Source organism: Pipistrellus kuhlii, unplaced genomic scaffold (assembly GCF_014108245.1).
Source record: "Pipistrellus kuhlii isolate mPipKuh1 unplaced genomic scaffold, mPipKuh1.p scaffold_m20_p_2, whole genome shotgun sequence".
Classification (NCBI taxonomy): domain Eukaryota; kingdom Metazoa; phylum Chordata; class Mammalia; order Chiroptera; family Vespertilionidae; genus Pipistrellus; species Pipistrellus kuhlii.
This window is the reverse complement of record NW_023425515.1, coordinates 49,521,801-49,542,570: the sequence shown is the minus strand read 5'-3', so window position 1 is coordinate 49,542,570 and position 20,770 is coordinate 49,521,801. Positions and strand designations below refer to the sequence as shown.

General features: G+C 46.5%; 1 protein-coding gene across 27 annotated transcripts in view; it reads left to right on the top strand.

Annotated features, from left to right (window-relative positions):
- The window catches only part of KALRN (kalirin RhoGEF kinase), a 640,493-nt gene that overhangs the window by 195,326 nt on the left and 424,397 nt on the right, over window positions 1-20,770 (top strand). For all 27 annotated transcript variants that reach the window (XR_004989615.2, XM_036447859.2, XM_036447857.2 and 24 more), the window contains exon 3: window positions 6,881-6,995. Coding sequence is in view for 26 of the 27 variants with exons in the window: in XM_036447859.2 (XP_036303752.1) it covers window positions 6,881-6,995 (115 nt within the window). In the remaining variant the exon portion in view is untranslated. The remainder of the gene's footprint in view (window positions 1-6,880; window positions 6,996-20,770) is intronic.

Here is a 20,770-nt window from a genome sequence, read left to right as displayed (position 1 = left end):
AATTCCCAGAGGTTTTATTTGGTTCATGTCTGAATGGGTCATGGACAGGATATTAAAATTTTCTGTCTTCTTTTTAAAAATCTGTGTTCTATTTATTTTGAGAGAGAGAGAGAGAGAGAGAGAGAGAGAGAGAGAGAGAGAGAGAGAGAGAGAGAGAGATGAGAGAGACACACCTAACAGCTACCTCCTACTGGAGATTGAGCCTGACACCCCAGGCATGTGCCCTGACTGGAAATTGAACCTAGGACTTCTTGGTCCATGGAATGACACTCAATCCACTGAGCTCTATATCCTTTTTATGTCTCCTTCTTATCTCTGCTTCCTGGCAAAGGGAGCTTAAGTGAGTGTTTGCATCTATCTATTTATTTTTCTGAATAGTGACTTCCAAATATTTATTTCTGACATCTTTCCAACCCATCTTGTGCACCTGGGCCTTTTAAAGTCAAATTCAGGGGTCAGAAAACTATATAGCTGGTAGATCAACCACTTATTTTTTCATAAATAAACATTGAATGCAATGCAGCCATGTGAATGTGTTTAGACAGTATATTTGTTTCCTTTTGCCATTATAACAAGTTGCCAAAAATGGATGGCTTACAACAGCAGAAATTGATTTATTCTTTTGCAGTTATGGAGGCCAGAAATCCAAAATCAGTACTGGGCTGAAATCAGGGTATTGGCAGGGCTATGCTACTTCCGGAGCTGGAGGGGAAGAGTTTGTGTCTTGCCTCTTCAGCTCTGGTGGCTGTCAGCATTCTTTGGCTTGTGGCTGCATCATTCCCACCTCTGTCTCCAAGTTCACAGTGCCTTCTGCAATTCTGTCTATGTCAGATCTCCCTCTGCCATACAGTGAGGATACCTGTGATTGTATTTAGGGCCCACTCTGATAATTCAGGATAATCTTCCTATCTCAAGTTTCTCAACTTAATTGCAACTGCCAAGATTCTTTTCCCAAATAAGGTAACATGCACAATTCCCAGGGATTAGGACTGGATTTGTTTGGGGACAAGCCTAATGAGAAATAGTTCCAGCAGAGATAGATGGCTATACGCCTAACATATTTACTATCTGGCTCTGTAAAAAAAAAGTTTGATGAAGCCAAACTCTAAGGTGCACCAGCATCACTCTGGGTGCCAGTTCTAGGGCTTCCTATATACCTCCTGGATCAGACTCACTGGCACAGTTGGGGGATGGCAAAGTAAAGAGCCCAGGATTACATTTAAAGAGACCTGCTCAAGTGCTTAAGCCTTGTGCACGGACTTTGGCTTCTAGATAATCCTAGTCATCTACAAGGAGTGGCAGCAGAGTGACAGGGAAAGAGCCAGCATTGTCAAGTGCTGGTCTGGCTGATGGGTGACTGCCAGAAGGGAGGGGAGGGTAACCAAGCAGCAGGTGTCTCCCACCTGACCAGAAGGAAGAAGCAAGTCCATCCCGTGTTACTATGATTAGTACTAATACTACTACTGCTACCAGGATTTCATTATTGTTGTTGCTGGTAGAGGAGCGTTACCAGGAAGCTGCTTGTCCCATCAGTGTTAGGTGCTTGTCTCTGTTGGGCAGTGAGCCCCTGTCCCTGAAGATGTTGAGTGAAACAGGCTGATCCCTGGGCAGGATCACGTGCAGTGATTTTAGCAGGAGTGGAGGCAGAGCTAAGACAACCTCCAAAGCCTTTGCAAACTTGTATCTGAGTGCTTGCTGAGCACGAGGGAAGATTTTAAGTAGAAGTCCTGGAGGCCACTGGATAGCACTGAGCCTCTAATTTCTGCTGCTGCCCATCAGCTGGCCTCCCAGGACAGGGCCCAGAGCCCTCTGGGGAGCCAGATTGGATCTTTTCCTCTTCTTTATGGCCTGAGCCTGTAACCTGATGTCCTCCTTGTCCCCTAGGTATCCCCCTAGTCCTCCCATTCTCTCTCTCATGCCTGGTGCTTCCTCTACCTGTAGTGCCTTCCTCATAATTTCTAGTCTGAGCCTTTCTTCTCCTTTCGAAGCCAGTTCCCACTTTGCCTCCTCCAGGAGGCCTTCCTGGCTTTAGTGCTTAGGCTTTGAGCCCCATCTTGTTCCATATCAGTATGGGGTATATGAATGTGGACATGGTACACTTTGACATGGCAACTCTTGCTTGATTGTTCATGGTTTATTTTTCTCCCGTGTGATCCAGCTGGACCTCTGGGGCAGGGCCCAGCCAGCCCTAGAGAAGAGCTTCCCAAGTATAGGGAGTTGTCCCAATGAGCAGCATAAGCAAGGTGCCAGGAAGGCATCTAGTTAGGCATGAGCAGGACCAAGACTCTGTACAGCTCACGCCCATGTGCCCATGTCGGTCCAGCAGCGTGGAGTAAGTCTTATTTGTGCCCTTGGGCTTAGGGAACATTGCCCTTCCGTGCCTGGGAAGAATTCTGGGAGCCCCAGGGAGATGACTGCCTGCATCTAAAACACAAAAATAAATTTAAAAAAGCTCCTTGTATCCTGAGCTTTTAGAAGACAAACCACAAAATAAGACAAATTAAAGAAACTCAGAATTAGATAACGCAGGGTAGCAGTTGCATTTGTTTCTGAGAAGAAAGGACTGCGGGAAGGCGGTGAGCAGAGAAACAAAACTGTTGATTGTGCCCGCCCTCCTGAGCCGGGCCCCCGGCAGGGCCAGGGTACGGGAACGCAGTGCTGCTATGGGAACGCACATTTAGAATAACCCAGTCCAGCCCTTCGGCTTCTGCACGTGGGCGTGTGCACGTGTGTGACGGGATCTGGGGCTGCCTCATGGAGCCTTTTTGTCCTAGCCTGGCCCCATCCTGCTCCGTCGTTCGTAATCTCCCCCTGGGCCCTCCCCCTGGGCCCTCCCCCTGGTTTCCTTTGTGTGTTATGCCTCCCACTCACAGTACCAACTATCCCTTTTCTCCAACCTTCTTGTGCGGGGTCCATGGCATCCTGGTACCTTTCTGTGTGCTCACACTCCCCTTCGGCCACCTCCTGATGTCCCTCTCTGCCCCGGCTCCCAGGGAACCTGTGCTGCCGCGGCACAGTCTTGTGTGTGTGCTCCAGGGCTGTGCCTCTCCAAACGTGTTCCAGGGAACAACAGTGACCCTCAAAAGGGAAAACGGGGTTCTACTCTCAGATGCATTTGGGAAATACTGCATAACGCAGCCCCCCTCTTAGGAACCTGCCATGTTATTAAAGCACCTATCTGTGAAGCAGCTTAGACCATTCCCCTTAGAATTATTACGATATCCATGAATATCTTGCAGAACTAAAGTTACTTGGACCAAACTGCAGTATGATTCTTCCTTTATTTTAAAAAATATATATTTTATTGATTTTTTACAGAGAGGAGGAGAGAGGGATAGAGAGCCAGAAACATCGATGACAGAGATACATCGACCTGCTGCCTCCTGCACACCCCCCACCGGGAATGTGCCTGCAACCAATGTACATGCCCTTGACTGGAATCGAACCTGAGACCTTTCAGTCCGCAGACCGATGCTCTATACACTGAGCCAAACGGTTTCGGCAGTATGATTCTTTAGATGTACTTTTCTTTTCTTCCCCCAAAACTGCCCTGATCTGCTTGCCCCGACTCTCCCTGAGAAAAATATAAGCAACATTCCCCTCCGCCTCGGTCAGGGAAGCCTTAACTCTCCCTGGTCCCACCCCGCCTCCTCCACAGCCCTGACTGGCCCTGCCTCAGTGGAAGGGAGTCAGTGCATCTCTAAAACATCAAAACAGCCCTTCCCTCTTTATTTTCTTCACTCCTGTCTTGCAACTTCTATCACCAAAGCCTTGCACATGTAGACAAACAGCAGGTGCTTGATAAGCAAGGGAACGGTGCTTTGGAAGTTCCTGCCACCATCTCCATCACCTTTTTGAAACTTGGCCGCTTTTGCCTCCCACCCTCCGGGGCCCACTGGCCTAATGCACACTGACTCCAGGAGGGGCTTCTCATTTTTCATCCCTGCCTTCCCGTCCGTAACTTTAGCACCCATGTCAGTTATCGATCGGATTCTATAACTTTGTGGTTGCTCAGCCTCCTTGGCAGCAGAGTCCTCCACCTCCCGGTCATGGCCATGCACATCCAAGACCTTGACCTTGACATACCTGCCTGTGGCCTTCAGCTCTTACCTTTGACCCTTTCTGACAGTCCCCCGTCAGTTGGGAGAATATGGATGGTAGATGAACAAAGCATGCCATTCCCTCTCCTCTGGGAGCTCATAATCCATCAGGATGTTTCCTGCCCTCAGTGGTCCCTGCTCCAATCACCCCAGCGTTGGCTCCACTGTGCCTTGGTTCATGTCAGAGCCTGGCATGGGCACCATGGCCAGACCTTTCAGCAGAGCCCTCACTACACCTCCATACCCTGTCACTTCTCTTAAGCCTGTATCATACCCAATCTTCATTCTCTGGGACACTTGCCAACCACGGCCCATTCCACCTCTCTCCCTGCACCTCAAGTCTCCTGACCCTTGGCAGGTGATCTTATCTCCTATTTCATTTAAAGAACTGTGTTCCCCAAGCAGGCCGAATCCCTCCCTCTCCATACTTCCTGTTTCCTCCTCCCTCTTTGCATTCCATTAGCCTGCTGCAGGACCCCCAGCCTTTCACACCTACTCTGAGACCTTGTTCCATCCCTTGCCCCAGTCTTGCCAGCAGAGTGATTCTCTTCCTCTGTGCTTATTCCTCCTCTTCTTCCTATCATCTTGGAAGGTCTTCTCCTTTCTGAAAAATATCTGGCTTGATCCTGTTGCCTCTTCCTGACTCTTTTATCTATACTTCCTGAAGGGAGGGGATTGCACTGTGTCAGGCTTTCTCCCCTCACTCCCCTCCCCTGCCATCTGGACCCTTTCCCAGGTGTGATTTTGTGAACTGTCTCCAAGGACAGAACTGGCTCTGGCTCAGGGAGGACACTGCCAACAGCCCTCCATACTGCTTGGTTAGCCTTTGCCAACCAGACCAGCCTGGCTCCCTTGTTCCCATGGCTCTTCTCTTAAGCTGTCTGTGGCAGCCAGGAAGGAAGGCAACAGTTGCCCCATTAGAAGCACCACCTGAGGGAAAACCCCTCTGAGTGAGGGCAAAGCTGGAGGAGAAGGTCAAGCGTGTGGGGACCTCCTGGCTCTCAGGAAACCTCCCATTCAGTCCTTTTGCTTCCTTTCCTTTACCTGGAAGGCAGCTGAGGGTGGATATTTGTGTAAAGAACTAGGGTGTGCTATATGGAAGGTCTGGAGGTGGGTGTCTGGATTCAACTCTGGTATATCCACACAAGTCTGCCCTGGTGTGAGGGCTGGGGGAGGGGGCAGTGCGGAGACAGATTTTCCTCAGAGCAAGTTTCTTAGTGGTCCTGATATTTTTATTTTATTTTATATATTTTATTTTATTTTATTTTATTGATTTTTTACAGAGAGGAAGAGAGAAGGATAGAGAGCTAGAGACATCAATGAGAGAGAAACATCGACCAGCTGCCTCCTACACCCCCCCCCCCCCCACCGGGGATGTGCCAGCAACCTAGGTACAGGCCCTTGACTGGAATCAAACCTGAGACCCTTCAGTCTGCAGGCCTACACTCTATCTACTGAGCCAAACCGGTTTTGGCAGGGGCCCTTATCTTATGTGATTCTTTTCTCCTTGCAGCCTCATTTCCTCTCTTCTGGAATGGATTGGGTTTTTGTTGTTGTTGTTGTTGTTGTTGTTGTTGTTGTTGAGCCTCCCCTCTGTCTGTGTGACTGCAGGACCCCACAATCACAGGGAAACATTCATGCACTCACACTTGGGCTCTACCTTTGTTTGCAAGAGATCCTTTTTCCAAGGGCTAAGCTTTAAGCTTTTTTCCCTGGGGGTAGGAGGAGGGGCACGGGCATGCCAACCCTCCCTCCCTCTCACATTAGATTCCCTTGTGGGCCTTGCTCTGGAGGACGAGAGAGGCTGCCTGGCAAGCATGTGGGGTTGGGGGGTCTGTGATCAGGACACAGAGATTTGCTTTGTGTGATAGTCGGTTCCTGCAAAGTCACGGTTGCTGCACCTTCGCTTTGTCCCCATCCAGCTCTCCTGGGAAACCTGGCCCTGCTTCCTAATCACACCACCCCTTAACGAATCTGAAAACTGAAATACATTTTTAAATCACAGAGTAAATAGTGAGTAGGAAGCTTGGAAAAGAGAGGAAAGAAAGGGCGATCATGTCAAGCCCCAGCCTTCTATTAACAGCAGTGCTCATCATTGCAGTGTACTCCTGCCAGCTTTTTAAAAAACGTGGTATGTAGAAAACATTTGTAATCGTAGTGTGTACAATGCATATGTCGCAGTTAAGACCTTAGGGATCTTGGTTTCTAATAAAGATTCACGTGCTCCTCCAGCGGGAGGGACAGGTGGCACCTCAGGCAGGCTGGCGGGGCGGGTCCCGGACTGTATAGAAAACAGTGTCCTTCCTATGAGTCTAAATCCTCCCAGCAGTGATGGCCAGCTGGAAGCTCTCATTGCGGTAGTCAATTGACTCCCCCTCACAGCCCTGTGAGGAGAAGTACATTGGAGGTTAAATTTCCAAAGACTGTCAAGGGCCTGCTTTTTCAATAAGAATAGCTACACCGCCTGCACTGTTATTTCACATTTGTAAAGAGCTTTATTTTCCAAAGCCATCATCCGTCCGTCCAGCATTCCTGCAATGTGGTCATTTTTTATTTTCATAAAAAATGTTTTGCAGACGAGAGGCATCAGAGAAGTCAAAAGATGTGCCCAAGGTCTTACATGTTACCGCAGCCAAATGCCATGCCCCTGTCCGAGGTGGCCAGGCTTCTCTGGGCACCGTGCTCCTGCCTGTTTCATCCAGCAGGCGGATGGAACTCTCTCCCCCTGCAGCACGCTGGCCGGCTGGTTTTCTCATACTCACCTCTCTCCCTCCCTGCAGGGGGCCGTGACAAACGAGGCGGGCCCATCCTGACCTTCCCTGCTCGCAGCAATCATGACAGAATAAGACAGGAAGACCTTCGGAAACTCGTGACCTATTTGGCCAGCGTGCCAAGGTAAGGTGAAGGGGCATGTCCCGCAGGGGGTGGGGGAGGGGATCTGGGCTGATGCGAGGGAATGGGAATGAGCCTCCACCCCTGCCAGAGGCCAGAGGTGTTTCTGCCCTTGTAGTGGATTCTAGTTATTCCTGGAACACCATCAGCCATTGTTCGCCGAGTTCCCATCAGTCCCATTGTTCCTTCTGGGATTCCTGTGAATGGAGTGGGGGCTGGAAGTGGGGTCTGTGGGCAGAGGTGAAGGTCCCAGGCTCTGAGGACCAGGACTGCGCTTAGAACAGGGAGCTTGGCCTGGGGAGGAGAGCTGGGGACCCTGCAGTTTCCTTTGGGGAAATGGGAGCTCTGACTGACTACACTCTGGCTTGTGTATTGGATTAGTTTTAAAACCTGTGGCTTGTGAATATGGTTCTGGCTCTTGAAGTTTGGGTCAAATAATTCTACTTGTACCACTCCAGAGGCAGCTTTCAGCTCAATCTAGGTCATACATTTTCAAGGGAGATAATAGCGTCATCAAGGGGGATTGGTGCTGGGGGGAGCAAAAAACTTGCTCCTTTATGCATTAAGCACAGCTCTATATACAGCATGTAAACAGATATATCGTATATTTGAATTATTAAAATTTCATTGGGTGGATGATTAAGGGGAAAAGTATGGAAAGTTTTATTGGGAGTAAGGACAATGATAATAAAATAAACAGATTGATAAACCCTGGTTTCTGAGTGTTTCTAGGTGGTGCTGGCCATAGAGGTTGGTGGAGGGAGACATGCCAAGAGCATGGTACATGTATATATGTATAGTGGTCTATGTCTTTTAAGGAGGGAGAGAAGTTTCCGCCTAATCAGAGAATCACAGAATGTGAGAGCCAGAAGAGCCCCGGAAGTCATCCAAGCGACTGTGTGCTTGGTCTCTTAGGAAGCAGGGTTGAGATGGGGGAACGTTGCGTATGGGTGTCAGTGGCAGGGCTGGGCCCAGGACTAGGTCCTCCTGACTGATGCGCCGGGCCTCTCTGCACCCTCACAGAGATGAGAATTCTGTTCTCTGCCTCCTACTGGGACTGGGGCCTGGCCAGCGTTCATGTGGCAAATAACCATTGGTGCCCAGGGCTTTCAGAATCTCCATCTTGTGTTTGTGCATTTTGTAGGAGAATTAGTCAGTTACAGAGAGGAGCTATATGTTCAGCACTGCCTTCGCTGGACAGCCCTGGGTACTTCTTAAACATGCTGATTAAGTTCTTTTCTTTCTTTTCTTTTCTTCTTCTTCTTTTTTTTTTTTTTTTTAACATATTTTATTGACTTTTTACAGAGAGGAAGAGAGAGGGATAGGGAGTTAGAAACAACGATGAGAGAGAATCATCAATCAGCTGCCTCCTGCACAACCCCCACTGGGGATGTGCCTGCAACCAAGGTACATGCCCTTGACCAGAATCGAACCCGGGACCCTTCAGTCCACAGGCTGACGCTCTATCCATTGAGCCAAACCAGTTTCGGTGCTGATTAAGTTCTTGAAGCAGGTGTCAGGCGAGGCAAGCACCACATTGGAAAGAGCCACAGGGGAGGCAGATGTAAAGAGACCGGCGCATGGTGATGGGCAGGTGGTGAAGGGGATTTAAGAGCAGTCATCAAATGCTCGGAAGGATGTTGAATAGAATGAGGAGCCCTGAAGAGCTCCAAGCAGAAGGCTGTGAACAAATAGACATCGAAAACTGTCTATTTTTTTCTCCTTTATGATATCCACTAGAGACTAGAAAAATGACAAGAGTTCTTAAGCTCCAACAACAACAAAAATTTGGATAATATTCAAAGAAAAACTTCTAAACTTTGTACATGAGACTTTGAGTTGAAGAATAGAATATGAGACTTCTTTTGTACAGGTTTTTATTCAGTCTAAGTATTCCCATCTGTCTTGGGTAAGGAGATAAGCTAAATAACCTGTGATTGATCTAGGTAATTTAGCCATCTAGGGGCTAAGCAGTTTTAAAAGCACCTTTCCCTGGTACATGAACAGGCATAAAACCAAGCATTTTCTAAATCAATTTACAGGAAAACTTTTCATGGGGACCCATAATGGACTCTCAGTTCTTTCAGAGCCAGAAAAAAATTGAGATCCCTGGGGACATGAAGGTTTCATTTTTTTTTCTTCTTTTTGGTATGTTTATCACATCTCTGCAGCTAATGCATGCTCATATTTTCTTTAGAATAGAAAGTGAGGGAGTTGGAAGAAGACCTTTCTTCATTCTGACTTGTTGAGTAGAGATGGGATAAAATAGATCGGAAGCAATTAAAAGGGCGAAGACTTCCGCTGGGTGAAGAGGAACGAAACCCAAGAGGGGCTGAGAGGAAGGTCATGGAAAAGGAGAAACAGTACATTCCCACTGAAGGAATATTCTAGATTAGGGGTGTCAAACTCAATCAGAGAAGGGGCCAAAATCTAAAATCCAGCCTAAATCGTGGGCCGAATGGTTTACTGAACAGTCATAAACTGTCATTGTGATGGAAACGCAGCGGAGTGCAGTGATGACAGCGCGGCGCGGGCCACATTGCAAAGCCTGGCGGGACGGATTTGGCCCGCGGGCCTTGTGTTTGACACATGTGTTCTAGATGCAGGCTCTTTGCTTCCCAGAGGCTGGTTGCAAGCACGGCACCCTGGGCTCCTGAGAACAGAGGAGATTCTCCCAGGTTCCGGCAGGTGGGGGACAGGAGTCCTGTTGCCTCTTTCGGTGTGAAGAACTGTTCTGGGGTGCTTGCTGCCTCTCTCCCAAGGACCTGTGCTGACCTGGCAGGCTGCAGAGTTTACCAACTAGTCATGCCCACCCTGTCACTTCCCAACTCTGCTGGCTACCAGTTCACACACGAGGACTATTGGAAACAAAACCTAGAACAGAACTGTTCTGGAGACAGTGAAGGCTGGGGAGAGAAACTGAAGAATGGAGCATGTCAGATAGTGCTTGCCACCCTCCTCCTTAGCCGTGGCTTTGGGAAAGAAAGGAACTTATGAAAGTGGATACCGTAGCTAGACTAGGTGGATGACACTGATGGGAGAAATGCTCTATTCTGGGCCATGGCCCAGGAGACTGAAAGGACAGGCTCCTGTGATAGTGGAGGGCTCTCTACAGGCTGGTGTGACCGACAGTAGGCAACATTTGACATGCATTTATTCATTCTTCATTTAGAGTCTCCATGTGCCAGGCAGCCTGTGAGGAGGAGAGATATTTGAGAAAGTTAGGGAAAACTTGGGTATTTCCCTACCCAGTGCAGACCCATCACCATAAAGGGCAGTGTAATATATGAATTGGTCGTATTGGAGATGAACAGGCCAGCAGAAGACAAGCAAGTAAGGACCAAGAAGCAGTGAAAGAGGATCCTGGAATCTAAGGAACCACCTATCTTTATTATTATTATTATTATTATTATTATTATTATTATTATTGTTTTCTTTCATTTTTTTCCATAACCATTTATCCCCTCTATGCCCTCTTCCACCACCACCCATCCCTCCCCCCTGCAATCACAACACTGTTGTCCATGTCCATGAGTTATCTCTTTTTTTAGTTTTGCTCAATCCCTTTATCCCCCAACACCCCTATCTCCAACAAGAGCTATCTGCCTGCTCTCTTTCTATGAGTCTGTCTCAATTTTGTTTGGTAGTTCAGTTTGGAACCATTTATCTTGATGGTCAATTTTGGGCACCATTCTAGAATAGATGATTAAACAGATGGTGGCGATCATTTAGAAATGAATGGCAAGAGACAGTCCCACTGTGCTCTGTGAAAGCCAGACCATGCTGGGACTGCTACGTCCAACTCTGCAGCACTGGGCTCTGCCAGCCTCTTTTATAAGTTGTGACCAGTTAGAGAGTATTGTCAAGGGAATAGCACATTGAGAGATTACAAACCACATCTCTGCAGTGGAAGGATTGGAGGACGTTCTCTGGAAGGAATGGAAAATGGAAGAAAAGTGATTCCTGTCTTCAGGTAGCAGGAGAGCTGCCCCCAGGACCAGGGAATAGGCACAGTGTCTGTGGCATGAAGGGATAGAAGTTAGAGATCAGGACTGAGGGGTAGGAAGAACCTGCCCATGTGGGAGCTGTCCAGCAGCAATGCCGCTGCCTCTGGAGAAAGTGAGCTTCCTGCCACCAGAGACTGGGTGACCTTCTGTTAAGGATGCTACAGAAGGAGTTCCTCCGTGGGGCTGGAGACTTGATTTCTAGGAAGCTTTCCTGCCCTGAACTGTGTGTTTTTATAATACTGGGAGGGACGGGGGGAGAGACACCAAAAAATCATAAAATCTAGGACCTCAAAACAGAATATTACTACCCCACCAACATACACTCCCTTTCTCAGGCTCCCTAAGTAAGTAAGGCCTAGAATTCAGATCTTGTCTGTGTCTTAAATCCTAAGAGAATTGCTTTCTAGTCTCCTTGGACTCTGGGTGGGCATTTTGGAAATTCACTTGGGATCATCCCAGATCATCCTGGTTTGACAGTTTGGAACATTCCTAGTTACTCTTTTGAAAGATCCAACTTCCCTTTCTTGTTCCTGACAAGTTTGAGCAAATACCTTCTGTGTCTTCTCCAAACTTTCTATTATTTTGTGCTGAGAAATTATAGAATATCAAGATAGGAAACCTTAAGTCTTCTTTAAAATTTTTTTAAAATATGTTTTTATTAGTTTCAGAGAGGAAAGGAGAGGGAGAGATAGAAACATCAGTGATGAGAAAGGATGATTGATTGGCTGCCTTTTTCATGCTTTCTACTGAAGATCGAGCCCACAAACCAGGCATGTGACCTGACTGGGAATCCAATAGTGACCTCCTGGTTCATAGGTCAACACTCAACCACTGAGACACACTGGGCAGGCACCTTAAAAATCTTCTAATTAAATTTTTAAACAACTCTTTTTACTCAATTCAACAAATATTTATCGAGTGCCTGTGATAAGCCAGGCCCTGGATAGGAATCTTGAGTTTTCCTGTTATCTTCTCTGACTGTCATCAATCCTATGCTTATCTAGCATTTTTGTTTTTCTGGCCTGCTATCTGCTTGCAGTTACTTGTACATGAAAGGAGTAGAGAGGAAATACTCAGATACAAGCAGCTGATGAGTGTCCCTAGAGACTGAGAGACAGGATAGAAAATCCAGCCCAAGAGTGAATAATTGCCCAGGCGGAGCTCACAGTGTGTGTAAGCTACCCACAATGGTTATTGGAGTTGGCCATATGTTTGAACAGGATTTTCTAAGTATCAAGTAAAGAAATCCTGATTCATTTTATTGCACTGAATCCCTCCTTTCCATCATCATTGTTATCCTGCTTTGTTATCTATGATCATCTTTCTGCTGCTCCTAAGGGCACCACCAATTGTTAGTGACTTGATGTATCTGCCACTTAATTCTGTTCTTAGCATCACGGCTGAGGTGCTAAGTGTTCTGGCAAGGAATGCAGGTGTCATATTGGTGAGGAAATATGACAAGAAGTTAAGATGGGACATTCTGCAATGCCAGTCAAACCAAGGTGCCAATATGCACAGCTTATTATTTGATAACATTTGCCTTGTTTTACTGATTTCAGTTAGAGATAGATGGGCTTATAGCCAGCACTATCTTTGTGCAGCATCACCAGAAAAATAGAAATAAGCAGAGTGCCAGAAAGACAGTTAAAAGATGAGGAGGTAAAAAACTGCAAGGTTTTCCTCCCACTATATTCAGCATGAAAGAGCCCAAGCTATCCACACTGTCATCACTGAATGTGTTTTGTTCTAAGGGCCTATTGAGATTTGTTGTTGGCCTCCTGACCCTAAAAGGAGGATGTGGGGAATAGTGATGGAGAGTCCAAAAACAGGACCAATTAGAGCATTGGCCTAAAACATAGCTTATTTATTAATTATTTTTTAATCCTTACCCAAGGATATTTTTCCATTGATTTTCAGAGAGAGTGGAAAGGAGTGGGTAGTGAGACAGAGACAGGGAGGGAGAAGGAGGGAGGGAAGGAGGGAGGAAGGGAGGGAAGAAGAGAGAGAGAGAGAGAGAGAGAGAGAGAGAGAGAGAGAGAGAGAGAGAGAGAAGCATCAATGTGAGAGAGACACATTGATTGGTTACCTCCCAAATGTGAGCCAGAGATTGAACCTGCAATCCAAGTATGTGCCCTTGACCAGAATCCAACCCATGACTCTTTGGTGTGTAGGCCGAAGATCTAACTATTGAGCATACTGGGCTAGGGCTAAAACTTATACTTCTAATATCCTTTTTTTTTAAATTTTGTTGCTTATGTATAGAGAGCTTATCATTTCTATTGCAGTTTCCACATTTTACACAAATTTCTGAGTAATATCAGTTACAAACCTATTGTTGGCTGTACAGAACACAAGCCCTAAAGAGCAAATAGTGTTCTACTCTGCTGCTAAGAAACACACAATCATAACTACTGTTACTAGTGGTCCTCTTCATCGGTGCCATGCACACCCTCCCAGCAAAAGGAAAAGAGGCATCTTAGAATGGCAAGACATGGGAGTTCCGGTCACAGCTCCACTCCTCTGTCAGGGAACACATGGCAACCTGGGTAATCTCAGAGAGTTTAATGAAGGGACAGTCTACAGTAAGCATGTCAAACTTGTGGCCAGCAGGTCTCATGCCTGCTGGCCACAAATTTGACATGCTTGGTCTACAGCGATGTATCAGGGAACAGGGAATTTAACAAGGTTTGGATTTCCAAGTTATCTCACATCGCAAAACAACATAGATATGGGAGGCAGGTCTACTTCTGGGTCTGAAGGAGCAAAGATGTGAGGAGCAGTGCCTAGAATCTAGAGAGAGAGAGGAGAGGGAGGGAGGGAGGGAGGGAGGGAGGGAGGGAGGGAGGGAGGGAGGGAGGGAGGGAGCGATCTGACAGCAGCTGTAGCCTTTGGTGGAGAAGTACCAGCCACTCAGGTGTTCCATGATGAGGACAAGGGAAGTTGATATTCTTACTTCACTGCCCTATTTTCTGATCACCCGTTATTGTTTGTCATTGACCGAATGCAACTGAATCCAAGTGACAGGGTCCCCGTGAGTCAGCCTCCCAGGGCATCTTAGAGGGGAGAAGATGAAGAATGGATTTGTAGGGGCAAATAGAATATCTCTGGCACAGAGATTAGGCATATTACTCAGCACTTCTTAGTCCAGTTTTTATTCTGACTTTAATTTGGAAAAAGATTGTGCATCTCACAAGCATGTTGTGAAGAAATTATCTAGCAGAAGTTATCTATCTGTAGTTCCTTGGCACTCAGTACTTGTCAGTCTGCCTCTGAAGGAGCTTAATAAGTAATAATAATAATAATAATAATAATAATTAAAAGAATATACACACACATATATAGTAATGTTTGCTGTATATGAAGAAACAGATGTTTAAATTAATATGTAAGTTATGAAATCTAACACTAAAATGAACAACTGAGACTCCACCCTCCAACTTCATGAGCAGAATATCACCTCTGCTCCTAATGCTGGACTCAGCTGTTCATCTGTGCAGCACCTCCCCAGCTTGATCCTCTTTCCATCTCCCAAAATATCCACTATTCTGAGTTTTGTGTCTACCCTTATTTTATTTTTTGGTATAGTTTACCACATGTTTTCATTAAAAATATATTATTTAGTTTTACTTGTTTTTGAGCTTTATAAAAATGGTATCATGTCATATATAGTTTTCAGTGAGCCGCTTTTTAAAATTATTATGACATTCAACAATGTGGATGAATCTTTTTTATAATCTTTTTTTTATTGTTTGAAGTATTACAGATAGTAGTACATAGGTCTCCTTTTTTCCCCATTGACCTCCCCCCAGCCTCCTCTACTCCCCAGTACATGCTCTCGCCTGTCCCCCGACCCACTTGCAGTGTCTTGTATCCATTGGTTATGCTTATATGCATGCATATAAGTCCTTTGGTTGATCTCTTACAGAGCCCCCTCCCCAACTTCCCCTGCCTTCCTGCTATAGTTTAACAGTCTGTTCAATGCTTCTTTGCCTCTGTATCTATTTCTCCCCCCCCCCCATTTCTTTCCTTTTAAAAAATCTTGTCTCTGCAGACTAGAAATAAATATGTAATAACAAAAAATGTTTGAGTCCCAATTTCAGTGTCCGACAGTTCTGAGTCCCCGTTTCAATGTCAAACAGTTCCTTATGTGTTCATGTCAGCAATGATATCTGGATGGTGGGCAGATGGTGGCAATGCAGGTCCGACCATCTCTGGTTTGGTTCTGGGCAACCTGCAGTGACACACAGCTGCTGACTGCTAGTGTGGCAAGGCGTCATCAGCGTCTTCCATCTCTAGGCTGTTTCTCCTCTTGTCTTCGTGGTTGGAGCAGACCTGACAACTCCTCTCTGTTGCAGGAATCCACATGGTCTTGGAGTTGTTTTCTGAAAATATACAAACATATTCTTGACCAAAAGTTAATAGAGGAATCTTTTCTGTATAACTGATTTGGGATCCTTTTTATTTTTGCCCAAATGATTTCCCTTTGTCTTATTTAGATACCATGTATGTTTTTCATGAGTGTCTTGCTGTTAGCATTACAAATGAAAATTAATTTTGTAAAGTAAAAATTTTCTATATGTAATTTATTTATAGGATATTTTTCCTTACATGATATTATCTACTGTCCCCTCTTTCTTTGATTAATGGAGGCTTTTGTAAATTTTATAATGCAATCTTGATAACTTTAAATTTAATTTTATTTTTTTTTTTTGCACAGGTCCATTGCATGTTCAGGAATTTTACCATGAGGTGAACTACCAATAGAAATTTTAGTTACTACTTTAGGAACAGTTTTTTTGTCCAGTACAATTATAATAAATTTACTTGAATATTCACTTATTTCAATTAGCCTATTTAAGTTAACCTGAAAACTTGATTACCATTTTACTGTCAATTTAATACTCTACCAACAATCTTAGTTTACCATGTAAATATTAGTGGAAAGGATTATTTTTATTCTTGAGTAGGCCCTGAGCATTCCTGGTGCTAGGCTGGATTTAGCAGCTGCTGTCTGCTAAGTCTCTTTCTGTTACCTGGGTCCCGATCTGAGCGAGGCCAAGTCTCTGTCTGTCACCTGTGTCCTGGTCTGAGCTGGGCGTGGGAAGCAAAGCAGCCATGGGGGCAAGAGACCTCCCTTAGAAGGGGTGAGGGTTCAGGCCCCTGAAAGGTTGGGGGGGGGGTGAGGGTCTGTGCCCCATCTCTGTTGACTCTCAAGTTCTCTCCTGATGATCCCTCTGCGACTGTGCCTGTCTTAGGTTGTTCCTTCCCTGAGGAATCTTACCCATCTCTGGCTAACCAGTCATCCTCCGGGGCCAAGCAGGGTGATGTGAGGTTCAGTTCTGTCTCCTTGGTAGCCTAACATGGATGAATCTATAAACATAATTTTGAATGGGGAAAAAAAAAAGCACTTGCTGCTTCCTGCTCCTGGAACTGATCTGGCAAGTCCTGATTATTATCTTCAACTGACCTCATTGCTCTTTGCTAAGTATTTTACTTGCATTAACTTAATTCTCACAGCCCTTTGAGGTGGGTATTATTACTCCCATTTGACATATGAGGAAACTAGGCTCAGAGAGGTTAGGTAACTTATCTCTGCACACACAGCCAGTATTTTGGAGCCAGGTGGTCTAGCAGGAGAACCCAAGCTTTTATGTGATGAGGAGGTCAGAATGAAGGAGGCAATAGTAATGGAGTGCAGGTGGTAGATTTGGGGAGAGTAGGAAGATAAATAGGTGGGCTAAGGATTGGATTGGAATAGGACCAAAGATGATCGTAAAGAGATGAGGTGTCAGAAACACATGGTGGGCAGTGGCTACCTGTGCATCAGGCCTTCTTTCTCTCAGGTTCTCTCAGCACTCTAAGTGTGAAGGTTGATGCAGGTGGGAAATGCAGGATGGCGATTGCTTCACACCTGGGCTTCTGCTGGCCTAGGCAGCGGTCGTGACTATGGATGCGCAGGACAAAGGAGGAGGTGCGGGAAATCCTAGACTTCCTCCTCCAGGTGTTTGTGTTCAGCTTTATGCAAGTAAACATTGCTCATTTATGTTCATCTGCAGCTGATAGTCAAGCATGCTTTACTGGCCAGATTACATCAAGAGATGCTGCGAAAAAGCACTTAAGACCATGGAAAGTATTTAAAGAGATGAGTAAAAGGTGGTCAGTAGCAGGGACTCTGAATCCAAAGCCTGGATTAGGGCAGTAGTGGGGTCTCCACTGTATACCAGGGGTGGTCGTTCTGTCCAGTTTCCTTCAGTCTGGATGTTTCTTTCACCGAGTCACCTGACTATTCCTACCTCCAGCACAGTTCTGACGTCAGAAGCATAATTCTGGCATTAGTTAGCCGTCAGCTGATCCACATTTGGAAGTTGGTCCACTGCCCTGACCATGCCACTGCTGGACCAGACAGGGCTGTTGCCAGCACAGTCTGGATGGGGCTGAGGGTTGGAGGGGCTTAAGGAAATCCTATGAAATCAACTGTGTGGGGGCTTGAAATAGAGCCAACATGATATTTTAAATGCAGAGATAAGCATGTGTGATTCCCTGGAGAACAATAACCTAGACAATGAGAGGCGGAAACCATGTGGTCATGAAGTAACAATGAGAAGCAGCCCCGGTAATTCCAGGAACCAGTAAATGACTGAGGTAATAAATCAAGGGCCCAGCGTTGGACGGACGGATTCCTGATGGAGAGGGGTTATTGTTTTTCCTTCACACAAGCCTTCAATGTGACCTTCAGGAGGGAGTGGAACTGTGGGCTGGTAGAGGGGGAAAGAGGGAGTTTGAGGAAAACTATGGACCCTTGGAAATTATGCAGGGGATTGCACCCCAGAAAGAACGAACCCCAGAATCCCCTGTAGGAGGAAAGCTGTGCTTGCTTGCTGACAAATTTGCTCTCTTATAAAAGACTTGAAGTTATTCCCAAACACAGTGGTAGTGAGGATTACAGGACAACACACACCCAGCTCAGGACTTGGTGCACAGAAGGCGCCCATGGCGAATGGCAGTTTCTTTCCCTCACCTTGCTTTGTCACTTGCCTCTCGTTGTCCCTAGCACTGTTTCATCAAACTCAGGGTTAGGGTGATGGTTCAGGCTAGGATTAGAGCCTGAAGGAATAAGAGTAATAGCAGCAAGTTCAGCAACACCTAGCAGGCTTGTAATAAATAATGAATAAATGAATAAATGAGTGAATATATATGCCCAGTGAAGTGATAAGACCTTTATTTCTTTTAGTAAATAGAAAAGTAGAAAACTATTATAGAAAACTAGAAGCGTGATATATGACATTCATGCATGGGTGGGGGGGTGTCCCTCAGCCCTGCACCCTCTCCCAATCCAGGACCCCTCGGGTCGGGTCCCTAGGCCTGAGACCAGAGCCTATCAGAGTTTTCCTTCCCCCAGCTGCCAGCAGCTGGCACCACCCCCACTGCTGCCACTGCTTGCCATCTGTGCATCACTGCCTCCCCCCCCTCCCCTGCCACTGGTCGCCTCCCTCTGTGTGACAGGCGTGGGGTGGGATTGCTTGGCTGGCCTGGGCCTCCCTCTGTGGTGTGATCTCAGAGTATCGCCCCACCCCCACCCCCACCCCCCCGCCAATCGATTGCCCTGGTGGCCTGGGCTTCTTTCTGTGAGGCAATCTTGGGGTGATGGCAGGGGCCTCTCCAACCATTTGCATCACACCCCCTTGGCTGGCCTGGCGCCAGCACATGTCAGTATGATCATCTGGAAGGTCATCCGGGCAGTCGTTCTGCTGTTTGGTCATTTGGTCTATTTGTATATTACACTTTTATTATTATAGATTAAGTGCAGAAGAATATAAAGAATTTAAAAAATGCTTGTAACTAGCATCTAGAGATAGTTAAATATGTTGACATATTTCCTTCATCTCTTTAGAGCTTTTTACTTTTTCCCCTCTCTGATTATTTTGTTGAAAACTTTTCTAAAAAGATAAGACATGATTCTTATCAGCAATTAATTCTTGTTCAGATAAATTAATCATGACCACCCATGACAAGCCCAGTACATTGCTTTTTGAGGAACTAACCCTATTTATTTAAAGACAGTTTAACACCTGGGATCCTGATTTGTTTTTCATTGTAAAATTTAAAAGTGTATAATGTTTATTCCTTTCGGATACAATACATAGTATTTTCACATTGTGGAAAGTTTATTAAATTATGTGTCCATAAAGTTTAATCACATGTATACACATATAATTGCTTTCATTATTGGACTTTTATTATATATTAGAGGCCTGGTGCACAGAAATTCGTGCACGGGGGCAAGGGGAGGGGTTGTCTCTCAGCCCAGCCTGCACCCTCTCCAATCTGGGACCCCTCAAGGGATGTTTGATTGCCCGTTTAGGCCCAATCCCACCAGGCAGTCGGACATCCCTCTCACAATCCAGGACTGCTGGCTCCTAACTGCTCACCTGCCTGCCTTCCTGATTGCCCCTAACCACTTCTTCCTGCCAGCCTGATCACCCCCTAACCACTCCCATGCGAGCCTGATTGATGTCTAACTGCTCCCCTGCCAGTCCGTTTGCCCCCAACTTCCCTTCTCTGCCAGCCTGGTCACCCCTAACTGCCCTCCCCTGCAGGTTTGATCACCTTCAACTGCCCTCCCTTGCAGGCCTGGTGCCTCCAAACTGCCCTCCCCTACTTGCCTGATCACCCACAACTGCCCTCCTTTGCAGGCCTGGTCCCTCCCAACTGCCCTCCCCTGCTGGCCATCTTGTGGTGGACATCTTGTGTCCACATGGGGGCAGGATCTTTGACAACATGGGGGCAGCCATATTGTTGGAGTGATGGTCAATCTGCATATTACTCCTTTGTTGGATAGGATAGAGGCCTGGTGCATGGGTGGGGGCCAGTTGGTTTACCCTGAAGGGTGTCCCGGATTAGGGGGGAGAGTTCCCTTGGGGCATGGGGCAGCCTTAGTGAGGGGCCTGTGGTGCTTTGCAAGCCAGCCATGCCCCCCAGTGACCCAAGAGGAGGCCCTGGTATCTGGGAATATTTACCTTCTACAATTGAAACTTTGTAGCCTGGAGCAGAGCCCAGCCTCCTGCTCACTCCCTGGTGGCAGCTGTTTCTGTTAGGATTTGTTTACCTTCTATAATTGAAACTTTGTAGCCTTGAGTGGAAGCTTAGGCCAGCAAGGCCAGGTGGAAAGCTTGGCTTCCTCTGTTGCCAGGGACACACCTCCCTCCTGCTCTCTGTTGCTGTAACCATCTTGGTTGGGTTTATTTGAATACTCTCTCTGATTGGCTGGTGGGCATTGGCTTATGGAGGGGAGTGATGGTTAATTTGCATATCACTCTTTTATTAGGTAGGGCTAAAGGCCTGGTGCATAAATTTGTGCATGGGTGGGTCTTTTGGCCTGGCCAGCCATCGGGGCTAATTGGGGGGTGAGGAGGAGTGAGGGCCTAAGCCAGTAGTCAGATGTCCCACTTGCAGTCCAGGACCCCTTGCTCCTTACCGCTGCCCCTGCACTCGCCAGCTGTGCCCGGCTTCTGCTTGAGCGGCACTTCCCCTGTGGGAGCGCACTGACCACCAGCTCCTGCACTGAGCATCTGTGCCCTGGTGGTCTATGCGTGTCATAGCAACTAGTCATCCTGCCATTTGGTCAATTTGCATAATAGGCTTTTATTATATAGGATTCTTTATTTGTGTTTTTTTAATGATTGACTCTATTACAGATGTTTCCTTTTCTCCCTCAAGCTTTGCCTCCTTCCACCCTATCCACACCCCCTCTAGGGCTTTACCACATTATTG